At 39.4% G+C, this 21,053-nt stretch overlaps 1 protein-coding gene across 1 annotated transcript in view; it reads left to right on the top strand.

Annotated features, from left to right (window-relative positions):
• The window catches only part of LOC127619982 (angiopoietin-2-like), a 36,788-nt gene extending 20,745 nt beyond the window's left edge, over window positions 1-16,043 (top strand). The window contains exons 6-9 of the mRNA XM_052093026.1: window positions 5,994-6,095; window positions 10,787-10,953; window positions 13,754-13,884; window positions 15,372-16,043. Coding sequence (XP_051948986.1) covers window positions 5,994-6,095; window positions 10,787-10,953; window positions 13,754-13,884; window positions 15,372-15,532 — 561 coding nt within the window. The 3' untranslated portion in view covers window positions 15,533-16,043. The remainder of the gene's footprint in view (window positions 1-5,993; window positions 6,096-10,786; window positions 10,954-13,753; window positions 13,885-15,371) is intronic.
• Window positions 16,044-21,053: the final 5,010 nt, after the last annotated feature.

The following is a 21,053-nucleotide window of genomic DNA, read 5'->3' as shown; positions in this document are numbered from 1 at the left end:
TAATTAGAGACAGGTGTTAGAGTACACACGACCCAGGTGATGAGACTTACCGCTCTCCCGTAGACCGTCACATGACCATGCCCCCCCATGCCACATACCCCCACTGCCGACTCAGACCGGGGCAAAATCCGGCCCGCCTACTAAAGTAAAGTTATTATGCTTGGAGCAAATTATCCTGTGTTACCTGCCCCAAAGTGTAGAGTTTTGCTCTAAGGTCAAGAACATGTTGAATTTGGTTTTTCTTCCTCCCAAGCTTCCTGTATGACGTTGAGCATGCCATGCAGCCGACAACCATACAGTAGCTCGAATGAGGAAAACCCTGTGGAGGCTTGCGAGACCTCTCGTTCTGCAAACAACAGAGGTTCGAGCCAATTATCCCAATGTTTAGTATCTTCATGAACAAACTTACAAATCATGTTTTTCAAGGTTGTGATAGGTGGAGGGCGGGGCCGGGTCGTGATTATACACACCTGGTCCCTTATCAGGCTAATTAAGCCTCCGAGAGGGATAAAGGCTGACTGCAGATGGTGGTGCGACGAGAAAGAGATTGTTTACGGTCAGCTGACCGTCATGTGTATTTGTGTCTTTTGTATACGTTTTTCATTAAACTATTATTTATATTGTCAAGCCGGTTCTCGCCTCCTCCTTTCCATAAATCCCTTTACAAAGGTCTTATTAAATCGTTTGACCAACCCGTTGGTTTGCAGGTGATAAACGCTGGTGCAAATCAATGTAATGCCTAATAATTCGTAGAATTCATGTAGTGTACATGACATGAATGTTATGCCTTGGTCAGTGAGGATTTACTTTGGAATCCCCACTCGGGAGATCATTTTGAAGAGTGCTTCTGCAACAATACGTGCTGAAATATTGCTTAGAGGCATTGCTTCCAGGTATCGCGTTGCATAGTCCACCAGAACTGATATAAAGCGATGGCTGCATGCAGTCCACTCTAATGGTCCGATGAGGTCCATGCCAATTCTCTCGAGGGGACCTCGATCAACGGCAGAGGGCACAATGGTGCTTTTGGGGTGGCCGGTGGATTCACCAACTGACATTTTCTTATGTCGCCAGGCCAAACGAAACAAGCCATTACACAGTTCAATTCTTTTCATGACTAAAATGTGCAGTTAATGGGTTATAGTGAGCCACCTGGAAGAGTGTTTCCCAACGGCTCTTTGGTACTAATAGCTGAGTTGTATTCTCTTTGGTCTGAGTGTCCTGCATCACTCAATACAACCGCTCTTTAATAATAAAAAAGTATGGATATGTGAGCGCAACATTAGGCTGGAGCTGTTGACCATCAATTACTTTGGTTTGAGGGACTCGTCACATGACTGCTCTCAAGGTATCTGTGCTTTGCCTTTGACTTATACAGTCAAATCTACTTTCTGGCCTGCTCTTGGGGTGATGAACATTTAAAAATATGGCTAAAATTGTTTTGTTATTCATTATTTTCTCAGGCATTCACTAGTCTTCCCCTCCATTTCCTGTGGGCATAGGTGCCAGATGTTTGGCAAAGATTCTGTAGCTTCCTGCCAGGGTTTAGTGCAGTGAGGGAGAGAGGGAGAGCTGGTATATATAGTAGTATCACTTTTTAAACTGTGTAACTCCTCAGAGAAGGAAACTGGATGGCTTCTATCATTTAGTTTTAAATGGCTCTTTTTCCCCACCTAAATTAGTTGCTTAGTGATAACATTCACATATTTTTGTTGAATATTATAAAAGACTAATTTGCTGTTCAAGATGGAAAATGCAAACAAATGTAAATGTTTCTTGTGTATTGCACTGGCAATGTGAAAATTGCATGACATTTTTAAGCACGCAATTGCTTATCAGCAGACCCACAAGGAATTTGAGCATTTAATTCTTCTCCAGATTTCCATAAAATTCGAATTCCCATTATTCACAAAGTTCTTCTCATTTCCTGACCCTTGCATGTTTGTTTATTCTGTATTTTGGCCACTTTCGTTATGCTTTAAGCTATAAATATGACTGCAAATCTATTACTCAGAATTTCCCCCCAAAATCTGTGCAGAAAATATGAAAAAATCCTGCAGATTCTTTCTTGGCCTGATTTCTTGGTTGCTGATCCTAGACCTGGCTAACTGAAGCAAACCCAGATCATAACACTGCCTTCAGAGGCTTATACAGTGGCCGCTATGCATGACAGGTTCATTGCTTCATGAGCTTCCTTTCTTACCCTGATGGCTTTGGAATAGGGAAAATCTGGACTCATCAGACCACATGACCATTTTCCATTGCTCCATAGTCCAGTCTTTATGATTCCTAGCAAATTGAAGTAATTTTTTCAGATTAGCCTCACTAACAAGTGGCTTTCTTGTGGCCAGACATCGGTTTAGCCCCTATCCTGTACGTTTTCTTTCACATTGTTTGTGTGGAAATGCTCTTACTTTCACTATTAAACATAGCCGTGAGTTCTACAGTAGATTTTCTACGATGTGACTTCATCACGTGTTTTAGTGATAGCCGATCATGATCATTCAATGTTCTTTTCTGACCACATTTCTTTCACAAAGCTGATGGTTCACCACTATCCTTCCAGGTTTTAATAATGCATTGGACAGTTCTTAACACAATTCCAGTGATTTCAGCAATCTTGTTAGTTGTTTTCTTTGCTTGATGCAGGCCAATAATTTGCCTCTTCTGAAACATAGTAGCATCTTTTCAGCAACCATGGGTTACATCTTCTGACATGGTTGTTTAAGAAATGAGAAGCTTCCCACTGCATCAGTTAGGGTTAAAATAATTGTTTCCAGCTGAAACATATGAAACACTGCAATAATGATCCAATCATAGGTCCTTAAGTATCTGCTTATTTAAATCCAAACAGCAAGTTTTTATTTTTTTTGGCTAGGCAGTATATTACCCTGGTAACAGTTTGGGACATGTTTGTGCTGCCAGAGACAAGCCAATGTATTTTTTAGCATTGTTTTTCTGCATCTCCAAGTAAAACCGTGATTAACCCCAGCCTTGACACTAGGAATAAGTTGAACATTCTCTGTAAATCCTGCCATCATGATGTTCATATGATACATGGTGTACACACTTTGAAATTGTGGAAAGTCTGGAAAAATGGACTCTACTGTATGTGTCTGCAATTATAAATGCTCATGTTCTCCAGAGAGTGGCTAAGATACTGCTGGACAATTTGGCTCAGGTTGAGGTTTGTCATTTTAAAACATTCTGTCATTTTGAGGTGGACACCAAAGAAGCAGAATATAAAAGATTTATCTCAAGATTTATCTGAGAAAAAGGATATGTTGTAGTGAAAAGAATGTAATCACTTCCCCCAACAGTAACGTCGTTCCACATGTCAGCAATTCCAGTGCTTTAAACCTGATTAGCAGTTTTAAGTTTCACAATGGAAGGTTGATGTTTAAATTAGCTGGTTCTGCCAATGGATTAAAATTTACATTATCCCAATTGTTGTTTTTGACAAGAAGAACTTATTCCCATTTCCTTCTCCTAAAGCCTATTTCTTTTTATAAACAGCTGGAAAAATGGGAGAAATGTATATAATTCTAGAGATAATTTACTTGGAATGTTTTCACATATTTAATATTTGAGAAGAAAACCCTTTACGGCTTTAATTAGTTTTGATGTACTGAAAGTTGGTGATGGGATCCATTGAGTATCCATTTTACTATTTTATTTTGTTGCTCATAGCTCATACTTATTTTCCATCATTTTCTTTTTGTTTGTTCAATCCTAAATCAATGGTTATTACATTTTTAGTGGAATAATTAAAAAGCATTGAATAGACAGCTGTGCCAAGCTCAAGAGTAGTGTGCTCATATGTCAAAAATGGCTCCTTGACACTTGGTTTACTGCAAGGTTAAAATTGGGACAGTGCATTATATGTAAGGCAGTGTATTGTGCAAAGGTTAACCAAATACAAAAGCTCAATACTGACTCATTATGATGACTCATAATGCTGTCACTCACCCTTTTAAGCTACTTTCAGATTATTTTGTTATTTTATAGTGCAGGCAACAGAGGTAAGGAAGACCCTTATAATTGACTCTGAGATGTTCTTATTCAAAACATCATGAGTTACATTTGATGCATTCATTGCAGAGTTTTCTGAGAAATAAGTCTGTCAGCAAACAGTCAAATCTCTGAGCTGCAGTTTTTGTTTTGAATTATGCCATAATTTTCACAAAATCATGAACTAAAAATATGAATCAAGAAATAAAGGAAAACTACCACAGCTGACTGCTTTAGCTGTATTTTTTTTTGTAAATAATAAAATAAAACACAATGTTTAAATACACTTTTATTAAATACATTTATTAAATCAAATAACAAATTGTAATTCTTGGATGTGTGCCAACCATAAATATTAGATCAATGTCAAAGGAATGTTCTTACATTGTTCCTCAATGCATTCTGAAATTATACAAGTGTTATCTTTATGAAGTGCAAAATTTGAAAATAAACTCAGCAAAAAAAGAAACGTCCCCCTTTTCAGGGCACTGTATTTTATAGATATTTTTTTGAAATCCCAATAACTTTACATATCTTTATTGTGAAGGGTTTAAACAATGTTTTCCATGCTTTTTCAATTAACCATTAACAATTAATGAACATGCACCTGTGGAATGGTCATTAAGACACTAACAGCTTACAGACGGTAGGCAATTAAGGTTACAGTTATTTAAACTTATTACACTAAAGAGAGCTTTCTACTGACTCTGAAAAACCCCAATAGAAAGATGCCCAGGGTCCCTGCTCATCTGCGTGAATGTGCCTTAGGCATGCTGCATGGAGGCATGAGGACTGCAGATGTGGCCAGGGCAATAAATTGCAGTCTTTATTGTGAGACACCTAAGACAGTGCTACAGGGAGACAGGAAGGACAGCTGATTAGCCTTGCAGTGGCAGACTGTGTGTAACAACACCTGCACAGGATCAGTACATCCATACATCACAACTGCGGGACAGGTACAGAATGGCAACAACAACTGCCCGAGTTACACCAGGAACGCCCAATGCCTCCATCAGTGCTCAGACTGTCTGTAATAGGCTGAGAGAGGCTGGACTGAGGGCTTGTAGGCCTGTTGTAAGGCAGGTCCTTACCAGACATCACCGGCAACAACATTGCCTATGGGCACAAACCCACCTTCGCTGGACCAGACTAGACTGGCAAAAAGTGCTCACTGATGAGTCGTGGTTTTGTCTCACCAGGGGTGATGATCGGACTCCTGTTTATCATCGAAGGAATGACCATTACACCGAGGCCTGTACTGTGGAGCGTGATCGATATGGAGGTGGAGGGTCCGTCATAGTCTGGGGCATTGTGTCACAGTATCATCTGACTGAGCTTGTTGTCATTGCAGGCAATATCAACTCTGTGCATTACAGGGAAGACATCCTCCTCCCTCATGTGGTACCCTTCCTGCAGGCTCATCCTGACATGACCCTCCAGCATGACAATGCCACCAGCCATACTGCTCATTCTGTGCGTGATTTCCTGCAAGACAGGAATGTTAGTGTTCTGCCATGGCCAGCGAAGAGCCTGGATCTTAATCCCATAGACCTGTTGGATCAGAGGGTGTGGGCTAGGGCCATTCCCTCCAGAAATGTCCAGGGACTTGCAAGTACCTTGGTGGAAGAGTGGGGTAACATATCACAGCATGAACTGGCAAATATGGTGCTGTCCATGAGGAGGAGATGCACTGCAGTACTTAATGCAGCTGGTGGCCACACCTGATACTGACTGTTACATTTTGAACCCCCTTTGTTCAGGGACACATTATTCCATTTATGTTAGTCACATATCTGTGAAACCTGTTAATTTTATGCTTTAGTTGTTTAATTTTTTTTTGTTCATACAAATATTTTCACATGTTAAGTTTGCAGAAAATAAAAGCAGTTGAAAGTAAGAGGACTTTTCTTTTTTTGCTGAGTGTATATATATATATATGTATCTATATGGCATGTACATTGATTTTGTCTGTTCTTGACCAGGTATTCTGTGACATGAAAACAAGAGGAGGAGGCTGGACGGTCTTTCAGCACCGTTATGATGGATCAGTAGATTTCCATCGTGACTGGAGGGATTACAAACTGGTAAGTATATTTGGACCTTATTCACAGTAGCAGAATATTTTGACCAGAAAGACAACTAGAGGGCTCATGATGTGAGGAATCACATGTTCCTTAATCTTTTGACATATAAGTGGTCATTGTACTATAATAACACTGTAAGTTTCAGAAGTGAAAACGTCCTCTTTAATAGAAAAAGAGCATTATGGCATGGGGGCGTGGTCACGTGTCGGTCTGTGGGAGAGAGAGAGTGGTAAGGCTTGTCACCTGGTTCATAACTGTCTCTAACACCTGTCTCTCATTATAATGATGGTGGAGGGAGACTTGAAAGGCATGCCAGAGCACAGAGAGAGAGAATTACAGTAGGCTGTCTCATACCCCACCCCGTCTCAGCAGCTGGTAGGGGTCTCCTCCACCCCTGGCAGTGGCCCTGACCGCTCCAGGCGGTCGGTTAGGAGCCCCTTCTCCCTTCGCGGTCGGCAGCCGTTCATCTGCTCTCAGGCGGCCGGGCTCCTCCATCATCCGGCAGATGGCCGAGGCTGCTCCTTTGGGGTGGATGGTGGTGGCTATGGCGCATCCCTCCTCCTTCCCGGATTTCGGCACCAGTGTGAGGGGGTTAAGGGAAGGAGGAGGCGAGAACCGGCTTAACAATATAAATAATATTTAATTCAATAAAAAGTCACACAGAAAAACATACATGAACCAGGTGACGATCCTTTCCACACTCTCTCTCCTGCAGACCAACACATGACCATGCCACAAACATTTATTTAAACAAAGCTGCAAAAAAGATTGGTTTGGAATTATGGAACCAAATACATCTGCATATGCAACACCTATTTTTCCATCATTGCACCCTTGGCCCCACCCACTGGTGCTCAGTCAGTCACAGAGTTGAAGAGCAGAGAGATGGGGCCTGTCATGGGAGATTTATCCTAAGTGAACTTGCACAAGACACCTTCATGTGCCTTTCTGGATTTAAATGTTTTTCTAAATAAACATGCACATAGAGATGTCTTTGACCGCTTGATACACACTCTTTTAAAAGATGTGGTGTCAAGTCACAGCTCTGAAGAAGAGAAGCTCCGTATCATTCAGCTGCTGCCTCGCATCATTTCGCCAATCTGAGATACTTTTAGTTGTTAGTGTATGAAAACATGATGGAATGATACTGGACACTGGATGTGAATGTGACTTCAGAGTATTTTAGAGTCGATTATATGTTGGTCTCATATCACACCAGCCATGATATGATTCGAGCTTTGCAAATTACCTGTTATTGAAGGATAGGGTAGTTAAAACACTTCAACTTGAACGCAAAAACCATAAGTAAACAATTTAATTCATGAATATGTCATGTCATGACTGTGTGATAGTTCATGGTGCTCACACACTGTTTATGCCGGGTGCGTTAGTTTTAAGGAGGTGCTTAGGCCAAAACTGAGCATTTCAGACAGAGAGCCAGAGACAGGTTATATGTGATGCAAATTGCATTATCAGCACAACTGCTTAGCCTAGATTTTCTTGTCTTGTGTATCAAACGTGTTCCTATTCGTTCGCGGTCAGAAAAGTATACTCCGAAAGGAAACACGGTCGGCTGGGCATGATCCAATCCGGAATGTGGAAAAATTACTTTACCGGGGCCTTTAGTCTATCCCTGCAAGCTTGTTTTCATTCACGTCAAAAATCTAATTTGGCGCTACTATGAATAAGGTATACGGTGGCAGTCAGAGCCAACTAGCTCGTTAAGGACTTGCTTAAAACTTTCTCAGTCTGATCCTATGAAAATTAGGTGACTGTGGCAACATTTTTGCAAAATTAAATTACGTGGATCATTACACATATCGCTGTAGTTTGAAGGTGAAATGTCCATCGAGGGGCGCTTAAAGCAAATGTGAGATAATAGAGCATTGACCTTAACAACCTCATCTGCTGATCTAGCTTTTAGTAAGCACAAATGACTACCCTAAAGCTAACCCCTACCCTAAACCCTACACGTAAACCTAACCAATAGTGTAATGCAAACAAATGTGAGATGAAAAAAGCAATAGCTAATGCAACCATGTCATTTATTGTCCCTTAGGACAGTTCCTGTTCACGTGTCAACATGTGTACTTTGCTGGACTCAATAGATCCCAAGACTTCTGAGTTCAAAGTACAATGCTCTTTCAGTTGAGCTACCGTGCAACTTAGTCACACTGGAATAAGCTTGTAAATGTAGTTGGTTATGTAATGCAAATGTTAATATGTATTTTCTTCCAAATCATACGTTATAGTACATGTTTTTTGATGTCATAAGATATCTATGTGTGAGTAATAGAGCAAAAAGTAAGTTCAAGAACTGTTAATCAGCCATTTTGCTTGTGATGTTTGTGAAAATGAAGTGTTGTTGTGGCACCACCTGTTTATTTCAATTGAAAACTGCAGCAATACATGAAACGAGGCACATTAAAAACACATTTTTGCAAAAATAAATTACAGGTAGTAACGTGATTTTATTAGACCAGGGTGAGCTTTCCACAGTCTGACTTCACATTCTTTGTAAAATACAGTTCTCTGTCTCAGATCATGCCATGCGTGCACAAACATGGCATTTTATAACAAAGATAGAAGTTTTAAAAACATTGAAGGACAAAACATTTAAACTCTAAAGTGATATTCAATGATAGATGGACAAACAACTGTGTAAAATGTTGAATAAAAATACATTTATGCTAAGTTTTACCAGTGACCTGTCCACTGACAGCTGGCTGTTACAGATTCAAACGATGCACATGTGCAAATGTTGAATCAATGTCTCCTTGCTATCTGGGATTACTGCTGTCCAAATGAAAATTGATTTTGTTTCACTTTTATGCAAAGTGGTTCAATCAAAAGCAGGTTTGTGAACACTGGGTGGTGCGCAGTCTCAGCTTTCTTTTATTATTTTTATTTATTTTTAATTTTTGCTTATTTATTTTTTTGTGTGATTATTGTTGTTAAAAAAGCCTAACCAGGGCTGCAAATTAGCCTTTGACTAGAAGCCTGTATGTGGAGCATCGGCTGCTTGAAATTGTAGCAATGTTTCTGCATTGTCCCTGTTAAAGAAACTAAAAATAAATAAATAAATGCACCTATTATTCAAATATAAATTCAAACTAGAGACAGACATATAAAAGATGAATAGGTAAGAATGGTTCATAAAAATCAAAACAATTCAAGCATACTTTAAATGAACTCCCAATAAAAAATAATAATAATAATAAAATAAATGAACTCCAATAATAATAATAATAATAAAATAAATAAAACCATTCTTATAAATTTTGCAATATAGGTAATGTTTTGGATAATTGCATATATTGCCGTGCTTTCATTAATAACTAAGAAAAATCATAAAATTCTACTCATGGCAAACATTGTTTTGTAAATCACAAAGATTATGATTTATAGACCCAGTTGCAGGAAATGTTGAGACATTTAAATGGTAATATGTGTACTTTTTGGGCCTCCATTGACACCAAAGAGCATTGCAAAAATATGTTTACACCTTTTAGGGAAATCAACTATCGAATGTCTCACTTAAAGTTGCCTCTGCATATTATGATGGAGTAGGAAAAAGTAATTTACCATACATAACAATTGCACACATCATCTTTAAAAATGTTTGTAGTGAATTTATATTAGACAATGAAGTATGATCTTTCCTTTAATGAATACATAACTGTTAAAATTTGCATGGGACACTGTCTATCCCTTATTGCGCTTTCTTGATTTATGCAAACTCGGCTTCTTCGAAACACACCATTAATCTGACATTTAAAAACACATGCACACGATGGAGAATGTCTAACTCATACATGACATTTTACATGTATATGCATAGATTACTTATGTGCTGTGATCCCTGGTGACATTTGCTTGAGACATAGCATTTCGATTGGATGTCTCTGTGTTCCCACGTCTCCTTCTGTTGTTACACGTACATTCCCTCCCTATATGGGAGTATGACTTGTATAATGATTGGATATTTATTCCGACTCAGTGTCTGAAGTCTTATGATGGTAAAAGCTTTAAATGGAAGTAGGACATAATCACTCACACTTTGTGTCCTTCAACAATGGTGTTCACTTCAAAAGGCATTGTCAGTAAGACTAATTTGCCTAAATCTTTTTAAAGAGATCACTTTAAAACCAATGTCTTCTACCTGAACAAATAACAACTTCCTGAAGTGTTAACTTTTTCTGAACTATACTATTCAAACTATTCAAGTTTTAAATATGAAAACAGTGGTAAATTGTCTCACCTAGGGGTGATTTAACCGAGACATTGCCACGACTGCTCCGGGAGTACCCAACTGGATACACAAACTGCATGAGTTATGTTTCTTTTTTTCTTACTGTTGTCCAATAAAAATGTTTTTACAAGTGAATAATACATATTTGGCCCCAGATGGAATGTGGGAGTAGGGAGCCCCTGTAGATTGTTGATAACAACGTTTGAGTGCCCAACCAGTACCACATCTCTCAGAGTTTAAATAATGTTGGAATAGTGCCATCTGAATTGTTGGTCCATGGATGTGGAAAGATTTTCAGCCACTTTAAAATGCAACATTTTCCTATAGTGCTTTTATGGAAAGTGAAGTAAAATATTTACTAGCCTGTAAATGTCCTACTGATATTGTAAGGGCAATGTAAATAATCTGCTTTCTTCTCTTTTCTTCACATGCAATGAAGGGATTTGGAGATCCATCAGGAGAACACTGGATAGGAAATGATGTTATCCACCTGCTTACCACATATAAAGACTACACTCTCCAGGTCCATCTCAAAGATGCAGAAGGACACCAGGCTTATTCTCAATATGACCACTTCTACATTGATGGAGAGGATAAGAAGTATAGGTATTTCAATTTTCCATGTTCTCTGGTCCACAAATGTCTCAACCTGGTCTCATAGAATCGTTTTTGCAAAATAAGTTTTACATTTCTCGTTGTATGTATCATGGCTGATTCCTGATGAAAACAACACTAGAGGCACTAAAAAAATGATGACTTGTATTCCCTTTTTACACAAATCACAAGTAAAAAGGCAGATTATCAGTTCATAAACATTAACTTTTCACCTTGTTTCTCACACAATGTTAGTTTATGACATGAAAACACTTTTACTAAAGCACATGACTTGTAAAGTGATATATTTAAATTGCATTACATAACCAACAAAATGTTAAGCTAGTTTGAGTGTGATCAATTTGCACAGTAGCTGAACAGTAGCTAAAACTTTGCAACGCAAAGGACCGGGGTTAGAGTCCTGAAGAGCAAACTAGTCGACGTGTGAGCCGAAAGTTTCACAGAAGCACTATAAAATGTGGTTGTTACAGCAAGTGCTCTATTTATGTCACATTTGCTTTTAGTGACACTATCAATTTGGTTTAAGGGTGGATTTTGTTGATATAAAACTTCAAACTAATCAACTTTAAAAGCCTCATCCAAATGTCACCAGTAAGGTAATTTTCATGAAATCAGGCTAAAATGTGTATGAACTGGGGTCATTTGAGATTCATAAAAGCATGAATGTGCGAAAACATGCAATCTCATTCCTAAATGCCAAAAACACGAGATAAAATCCCCAGCTTTTATTACAGCTGTATGTTTTTCTTTGAGTTAGTCCAATCCAATATACCCAGAACTGCACTGATGGGAGTCATACTGCTTATTTCATATAAACAGAAATGTGTCATTTAAGTGGAATATGTGCTGTGTTTAATGACTTGGTCCAGAGGTCTTTTAAACATGTCAAAGTGTGTTGTATCAAGTCAGATTATACTTAATTTTGATTCAGAAATGCATTGTGAATAAGAGGTAAATTACATATGTAGCACTTTAAAACCATTATTTGCACATTTCAGTTCCTTTTTGGCTTATCTTTTTGTCATTTTCTGGGATACGAAATAAAACACCCTTGTTATAAAGCACATCAGTCACAATGATAAGTTTTAGAGCTATGTTTAAGGTAAATACCATGTCTCAGAGCACCACTGCTGCTTTTGGTCTAGCAATCCCAGTGGCAGACCTGCCTACCAGTGAGAAAAAGAGCAAACACTTTCAAGGATGAGGCTCTGCCAGAAAGCTGCAGAAATAAGCAAATCTCACACTTCTTAAGGGATGCAATTAAACATGCAGCATTGCTTGTGGGCATAATTGGACTATGAATGAATCAAAACCACAAATATTAAGCTGAACTACAAATAAATGATTTGGAATATAACTCTGGAATAGAAACTAACATTCCATAAAGGTGTGAGTTGTAATATTGGTGTCAGACAGAAACAACAGTGAGCGTGTTTATATGAACATTCTTACACTGATTATGTGTAATAAGCTGACAAAGTTTGTGGTAATTTAAACCGCATTCCTTTATCGGTGTAAGGTCATTAATGGTTTTAAAATAAACCAATCAACATGTCTAGATCTTTAGGCTAAGGGTTAGATTAAGGGTTGGAAGGTATGGGTTAGGGATAGTTTGGGTTATGCTGGGTTAATGTTATGGTTAGTGTATTTGTGTGTTTGTTTTTTTTTTGTTGTTGTTGTTTTTTTAATGTAATTAAAGTGCTGAACCGCCAATGGCGAAATACCACCATATTTATATTCCATGTATACCTCATAAGGACAGTCTGCATTTTAGTAGTGTTCTGAAAATACTGGAATCATCTAAAGGGAGTTTGGCCCATTTGGGAATAATCAACCAAGCAACCTGTGGTGTAAGGATGTTTTTCCAGCCAAGACTATGCAGTGCCTTGCTGTGTGGTCTTTTCTCTGGCACTGTGTGTGCTGAACACTCAAAATCCTTCCTGTTGAGACATCATCGATTATGGATCGTGCGTAATGGAGGCTGAATAGCCTGTAATGCACGCTAATACGTTTGAAAGCTTTCTAAAATCAGAAAGCGAAAAAGAGTGAAATCGCATAGGAATATCTGATACCTGCTCACTTATTCATAGTATTTATCTTAAACAGGATAATTAAAATGTCTGAGCTGATTAAGAGTTGACTCTTTTAATGGTCTTACTATGGACTTACAAGATGAAGTGGGGAATAAGAAAATGATAGCAAAATTGAAAAAATAAAACTGTAGCCCACATCTCTTCAAGCTCTGTCTCATCCATTTCTTTGGTTCTTTATCATGGGAAATCAGTGCAAAAACAACCGTAAGCCTTTCATTCGTGTTGTTTTTTTTACATGTTCTCAAGAATCAACTCTAACATTGATTCTAAACGTTGCTATAAAATTTGTGTAAAGTGTGCACCAACATGACAGACAACAAGAAACTGTTAAGTGTGCACAGGATATCTGCTTGCCATTAGCCATGACCTTAAACCACAAAGGTGTTCCAAGAAGTAGTCTTTTTTCATGTTGCCATTAGACAATAGACAGTCTACAATTTTCTGTACATCAGCCTTGGTGTATGTTTTCCATTTTGTTTTTCTTATGTTCTTGGAACTTCTTATGTTGGTCCCAGAAAAATATACCTGTTGACTTGTTGATAAATTGTCTTGTGTATGTAATGTTGTGCATATTGTATCTTCTATATTGTATTTAATCATGTATATTGTTTTCTCTATACTGGATACCTATATCTATTAAAATATTCAATGCAAGTTGGCCCACAGTAGTCTTACAGCATTTCCCTATTTCTTACCAGTATCCATGCAAGAGGTTTTGGTGGTACAGCAGGACGTACCAGTAGTCTCACCCACTCAGGCATGATGTTTAGCACTAAGGATCAAGACAATGACCAATGCAGCTGCAAGTGTGCTCAGATGGCAACTGGAGGTATCATACCGTATCTTTTTTGTCTACCTTTTATAATTTTTTTCTAACTTTTTCCCTACTAATTCTGTGATTTGTATATTATGAAAAAAAAAAAAAAGATTTTCAACATCCATTGATCGCTCAAGACATAAGACCTACAATAATGTTGCAATATCAAGGGTCTCCATGGCAACTGTGAAAGAAGAGGCAGACTTTCATGAAAAAGCAGTTTAACTTCATTTGGGTTTAAATAATGGCATTGAATAATGGCATTGACCTTAAACGTAATATGCACAAATTACACATTTCACATTTGCTTTCAGTTTTTTACTGAGCGTTCCTGTAAAGGTTTTATAGGGGAATTAAAAGATTAAAAGAATTAAAGATTTTTTCATTCTGTTATTATAAATATTATTCTTTTTATTAAATTCTTTTCAATTTAAAATGCTTCTCAAGGTTTCTCACAATAAAAACAGGCATGATATAGTGTTATATGATAGTTTTACACTCTCTGGCTCTTAGAATTAAATGAGCCGATACCTTCAGACTTCTACATTAGATTGGCTAACCTCTTATGAGAAACAAAAACCCTTACTTACAGGTTGTGGGTTTACTTTCTGATTCAATACAGATGCCGCTGTTCCATTCTTTAATAACAGCCTATTTTGCAAAGCCTGCATTTACATTGTGACAGGTTCAGAAAACGATCTACACTGAAATGTGCAGCACAAACTGTTTAGGTCAGACTGATGTAATCAGGGACCTATTTAAAAGCAGACATTGTCTTCTCTTTCCAAAATATATTATGAATATCCACAGGTTAGTGGCTCTCATTCAATTTCATTCATTTCACCACATTAGTTCTGTGGAATTTGTTCTGGGGAAGTTCAGTTGATGCAGGCTTAAAAAGTTCAGTAGATGGGTTCATCAGAAAATGTGCGGTTTTCTGTAAACATACATGCATCTCACATATCAAAGCAAATTCACCATTGAGTCAGTATATTCTGGCAGGTTTAAGAATGAAGTTCTCAAAGAAAATATGACACACTCTCTTGAATTGTGTGAAAGAATGATTACTCATACAAATCACTAAGGAGATTGCATTAATGTTGAAAAGTATTGAAAGAACTTCAGAGAATAGTGCTACTCTGTTGGAACATGGGACAGCCTGATATAAATATTAATTAGGTTACATGAAAGGGCATTCCAGTAAAATAACCTATAAATGTTTGCACAACCTTCATAATATTCATGAGTGACATCACCATCACGAAACAATCAGTTTGTTGACGCATCAACGTTTGGCAAACTTCTGCCAGATTGTTAGTTATATATCAACTACTCTAACAGGAATATCTTTTTTCTTCTTTCTAATTAATTTACCATGACTGGTTTTAATACATTTTCTTTTTGAACTTGGGAATAAGTGTCAGTTCTGAAAGTTATAGAATGATTTTATAGTACTTAAAACACACAGATCAAGGAAAATGTATGCTTTGTCACTGCAGGGTGGTGGTTTGAAGCTTGTGGGCCATCTAATCTCAATGGGATATACCATTCTGGAAACTCGAATGTGGTACGCTATAATAGCATTAAATGGTACTACTGGAAAGGACCAAGCTGGAAGGCTTCCATGACAACTATGATGGTACGACCTGTGGACTTCTAAAAGCAGCAAGAGACTGTCATAAATGGGTCATTTGACTTCACTGACAGCCAAATCATCCAAACAATCTAGTGACATTAATGAAAATCATGGACAATTTAAGCATTGGACAGCTTATGCCCAGGTTATTGTAGCCATTCAATCTGTCTCCATTTTGTTTGTTTAGTCTGTTGAAACTGACACAAATTGCATCATAAATGGTTTATCTCTCTCTGTATAGCAAAAGCTCTTGCAATGTAAAATGCAATGAACTGGAATGGCTGATCAGTGCTCACATTTGTACTTGATGGCAAGTTGTGCTTTGAACCCGATGTCTGTGGTAAAACACTAACCTATCATCCTTCCCCATCCAGCCCAAGCCTCAGTCCTCCTGGGAGTTTTTCTCCCATTCTAAAGTGCTTGTAAAGGATTTAAGATAGAATACCTTTATAAAAGTGCACAAGACACTGTAACAGGTGAATGTTTTATAAGCAGACTTTTCATTAGAAAATACAGTAGGCCTATATATTTGTAATAAAACCAGACATAACATATATGTAGTAAGATCCAGTTGTTGTCTCCCTGCTAAAAAAAAAGCTGGTTTGCTGTTCTTAATAGGTCTCCCAGCCTTGTTAGACTGGTCTTTTGGCTGGATTTAGAGTTTTTTTTTGGCACTTTTCAGTTGGCTGGAGTGGGAAACCATCTTAAAACAGCTAAGACCTGGAAACAAAAAAAAATTCAGGAGGGATGCATGCACTTTCTCCCATTTACATAGTTGCAAAAGCAACAGGATTGGTTTAATCCTGTACTGTGAAATCCTGACCATCCACGTGGTATGTTAAAATAGCTTGTTTTAGCCATTTTTAAATACCAATTGCTTGATGAATCATATATTAATGACACTTCCTGTTATTACTACAAAACACTCCTCAGAGGTTGGCCCGCTTGCCCTACTGACCCGTGTTCACACTCAGCACTTAGCTATGCTACAGCAGTCATGATTTAGTACTCTGGTCTACAACCCAATTCACCCATGTGATTTCAGCCAGTGAGAAAGGGGAGTTACCTGCTGTAATCTTCCATTTACAATTCTTCTCCCACCCACTATTCTGCATTGATTGCACTGGCATGCGGGACACCCCCCACAGCCTCAGTAGTGCTGTAGGACATCGTATTCACATTTTCTAATTGACAGAAATCTAGAAAAATGAATAGAAGACCTTCCCCATGCACCATTGCATCTAGTTTAATGTCTCGGTTAAATGAAGCGTAACCCTGGTTCCCTGAGAGAGAACGAGACACTGCGTAATTGCTATGGGGACATGTCCCATGTCACGTGGTCCAAAACCCTTATACAATAACGGCAATTTATTGACTGATGGCTCTTAAGGGAGCTATGTCACGAGCTCCATAAATGCACTTGCTTCGTACCATCGCATCAGATTTTCTGCAGTAAGGCACAAAACTCTGCAGCTAGTAGAGAGTATGTCAAGCTTACACAGCGTCTTGTTCCCTGTCAGGGAACCAGGGTTACGCTTCACGTAACCGAGTTGTTCCCTATCGAGGTCACATGAGCTACATAATCGCTATGGGTGAACGATATACTGTACATTCACGCCATGCGAACAGAAGCTGCCAGCTGTCTATGCCCTTGTGGCAAGCGTATAGCGGTTCACAAGTGAGCTAAAGTGTCTGAATAAACAGAGAAATTGATGAGCTTACTCCTGTTCCGACAGAGAGTCAAACCCTCATCCAGATTATAAAATCTCACAAATGTATGTGGAGAGGATCAACTAGCCGCCATACAAATGTCTTCAAATGATGCATGACGCAACACTCCTCGTAGAATGGGCTCAAATACCCAAAGGTGAAGGTAAACCATGCACTTCATTAACACTCAAAATTGCATAGATAATTCAATGAGTCAGTCTCTACTTAGATTCCAAAACACCTCTGCGGCCACCAAAGCACACAAGAAGCTGCTCTTATTTACACCACTGGCTAGTGTGGTCAGCATAAACTGGCAGTGCCCTAACTGGGCAAAGCATATGTAATTTTTCATGCTCTTCCAACTCAAATAGGGGAGGGTAGAATGACTGAAAACCTATAGTCTGCAAGCAAAAGGATGTAAACAGGAACTTGGTCAAATAGCCCAAGCGAGGTCTTAACACCACCCTTGAATACCCTGGCGCAAAATCCATACGTAAGGGATTGATCTACAGAGCATGAAAATCACCAACCCTTTTAAACTATGCCAATGCCACCAGCAGGGCCATTTTAAGTGTCAGAAAATTATCAATAACTGTTGCCAAGGGCTCAAATGGAGCTCCCAAGAGCGCTTCTAAAACAACAGATAAATCCCATAAGGGAACGCGGACAGGACGCACAGGTCTAAGCCTGTGTATGCCGTGCATAAAACGTGAGACAAGAGAATTTCTACCGATAGAGACTCCATTAGCAAGCACGCGCTCAGCCTTTTAGCCTCAACATACACTTTAAGCAATTGGATCTTCTCGTCATGCCTTACACAAGAATACACCAAGAATCAAATATATGCCACTTAAACGTATAAAGCTTCCTGGTTTATCCTTCCTCTTGCATTCAGATTTGTATCAACCACTTCAGGTGATAAACCATCAGTCAACAGAGCACCCTGTTGAGGGGCCATACCCATAACTTTAATAAGTCTGGTCGGGGGTGCCAAATGCTGCCCCGAGCCTGAGACAACAGGTCTGTTCTGACCGGAATCTCCCAAGGTGCTTCCTCCAAGAGAAAGACCAGCGTTGAAAACCATCCTTAAGATGGCCACAGTGCCACTAACAAAAGCCGAACCCGATCCTCCCGAACTCTCTACAGCACTGGTGCAGTAGACTGATCAGAGGTAACACGTAAAGCCACGTTGTCAGCCACTGATGCACCAACACATTGATGATTGCTTGTAGAGACAGTACATTTTCCCATGCCCACAGAAGAATGTCCCATGCAAGCCTCAGCATGGCATGAGAGTGCACCCCTCCCGGGCGATTGATGTAGGACACCACTGTCCTGTTGTCCGACTGGATAAGGACATGTCTGCCCTGAATGTCCGGACAAAAATATTCAAATGCCAGCAGAACCGTAAACATCTCCAGACAGCTGATGTGCAAATATGGCCGCTGGCCTGTCCAAAACCAATAGGCTGGATGGTCTTTGTATACAGCACCCCAACCCGTGTAGAGGCGTCTGTTGTTATAACTCAAATGAACGCCCAACATCAGAAGGTGCCTTCGTTTCTATGGTGTACGAGAGCACCCACTCGTCACTTTGAAGGGATGAAATGCATACGTCAGTGGTTGAAGTCCCTTTATGGAGTTCATCCAGCACTGAAAAGGTCTCATATACAACATACCCAGGGGAATGACAGCGGAAGCCATGATCATGATCCCAAAACATGTGAAATTTTCTAGCAGGGAAAACATGTCCCACTTTGTACATCGCTTGACACTAGGCAGAATTACAGAACGCGAGCTGGAAACAGGTGTGCCTGCATCGTGTGCACATAGGTGTGGTGGTGGCGTAGTGGCTAAAGCACAGGGCTGTTAATCAGAAGGTCACAGGTTCTAACCCCACAGCCACCACCATTGTGTCCTTGAGCAAGGCACTTAACTCCAGGTTGCTCCGGGGGGATTGTCCCTGTAATAAGTGCACTGTAAGTCGCTTTGGATAAAAGCGTCTGCCAAATGCATAAATGTAAATGTAAATGCATCGTCCATGAATCTAGCTCCACCCCTAGAAACAGAGTCTGTTGCCTTGAACACAAAACACTCTTGTCTAGGTTTATTCAAGTGGCTGAGAATTACATCTCCAAGTGGGCTAACACCAACCAATTGTTGAGATAATTCAAAACGCAGATGCCCTGAAGCCTCACAGCATCAAAGCTGCATCCATACATTTTGTGAAAGTACGTGGTGCCAATGCAAGTCTGAACGTAAGGATGCAAAATTGATACACTTTGGCCCCTAAAGTGAATCTGAGAAATCACCTGTGCCTTGGTGCAATCTGAATATGGAAGTAAGTGTCCTTCAAATCTATTGTCTTGTGACATTATTAGTTTTTGCGTTAGCATTCTGGATTGACATGTCATCAGCTTGGAATTGAAGCACCTCATATCTAGAATGTTACACAAGATGCTGTCCTATTTTGGAGAGCTTGTTTGTCGCAATGGCCACAGCATTGTGTATGGGGGGACAATGTGTGCTGCTTATGCTCACTGTGGGTTTTGTGTGCATCAAATTCAGTTACACATGTCTTAAAACCTTTAGTCATGGAGACAGAGGCCAAATTAAATCAGGCTAAAATAAAGGGCCTAAAAGCAGAGGACGCCAGATAAATCCTCTTCTCTAGCATAGAAATGGGGAAGAACTGTACATGGATTGCGAAAACAAGTAAGCGCGCACAACCATCCATTCTTATGGGGGGACAACATGTGGTTCTTGACTGTGTGCCTTGTGTATACATGTGCTTTGATTAACATCAAATTCTGTAACACAAATCTCAAGACCCTTGGTCATGGAGATAGAGGCTGAATTCGGGAAGCAGTTTTTTTTTTTTCATTTATTTGAAGCTGTGGGGGAAAACGTAACCATATTCTTTTTTCGGATGTTCGAGGTGCATACAATGGCGAACTCCTCCCAATATTAATCAAAGGATTGGAGAGAAACGGATACATTAATGCAGTCCAATTTCAGCGTGATTCACGAATGGGTGAAAGATAAAGAAATCTACCTCGCACCTCCTGATAGAATTCCGAAAGGATAATGGCGCCGATGAAGCACTCACGCATTGGTTTGCTCACACTCTGCTGGGGAATATTATCTATATATATATATAGATATTATCGCTCTTTGACCAGGCTCACTGGTCTCTGCATGATGCCCTCTGCCGCGAGCAATGCACTTTGAACGGGGAGGGGAGAGAGGTCAAGGCTTCTCCTCTATTGCCTTATTCATGTGCATTCTCCCAGAATGCCACAGAAAAAGACAATAAGGACAATGGACAAATTATTCCTTATCTTCCAATGACTAATTCATTATACAATGTTTTATAATCGCAAAGGCTCAAGACGTGCATGGTAACTCTTTCGCAAGCTTTTTGTCAGAAAATGGCCAGGAGCTAGGCCTCAGAGCATGACCGATGAGGCTCATGCTTTCGCTCAGGGGGTGTGAGACAAACAAAAGAAAGAAACCGGTGTCCGTTCGCACTCCAACCTCTCAGTCACAGAGCCGAAACCCCAAACCCGGAGGCCATGGAACTGCAGCCGGTGGGGATAATTCAAATCACGTGGCGTGAAATTAAGAGCCTCAAAAATTGCTGCTATCTCTCTTGGATACCTGCAATGTTTAGAAAAACATACATTCAAATTTGCTCTGAAAATGTCTACGCTGTATAACAACATCTTTATGTGTTTTCCACTCAAAAGGGAGAATAGTGATCCTTGCTTTGATGTGAGTCATTGGTACAAGCACAGGCTTAGACAAAATCATGCACTGAAGAACAGAATATCTGA

The sequence above is a fragment of the Xyrauchen texanus genome, chromosome 26 (assembly GCF_025860055.1).
Source record: "Xyrauchen texanus isolate HMW12.3.18 chromosome 26, RBS_HiC_50CHRs, whole genome shotgun sequence".
NCBI lineage: Eukaryota > Metazoa > Chordata > Actinopteri > Cypriniformes > Catostomidae > Xyrauchen > Xyrauchen texanus.
Note: the sequence above shows the minus strand (reverse complement) of the source record. Positions and strands in the feature narration are given on the sequence as shown.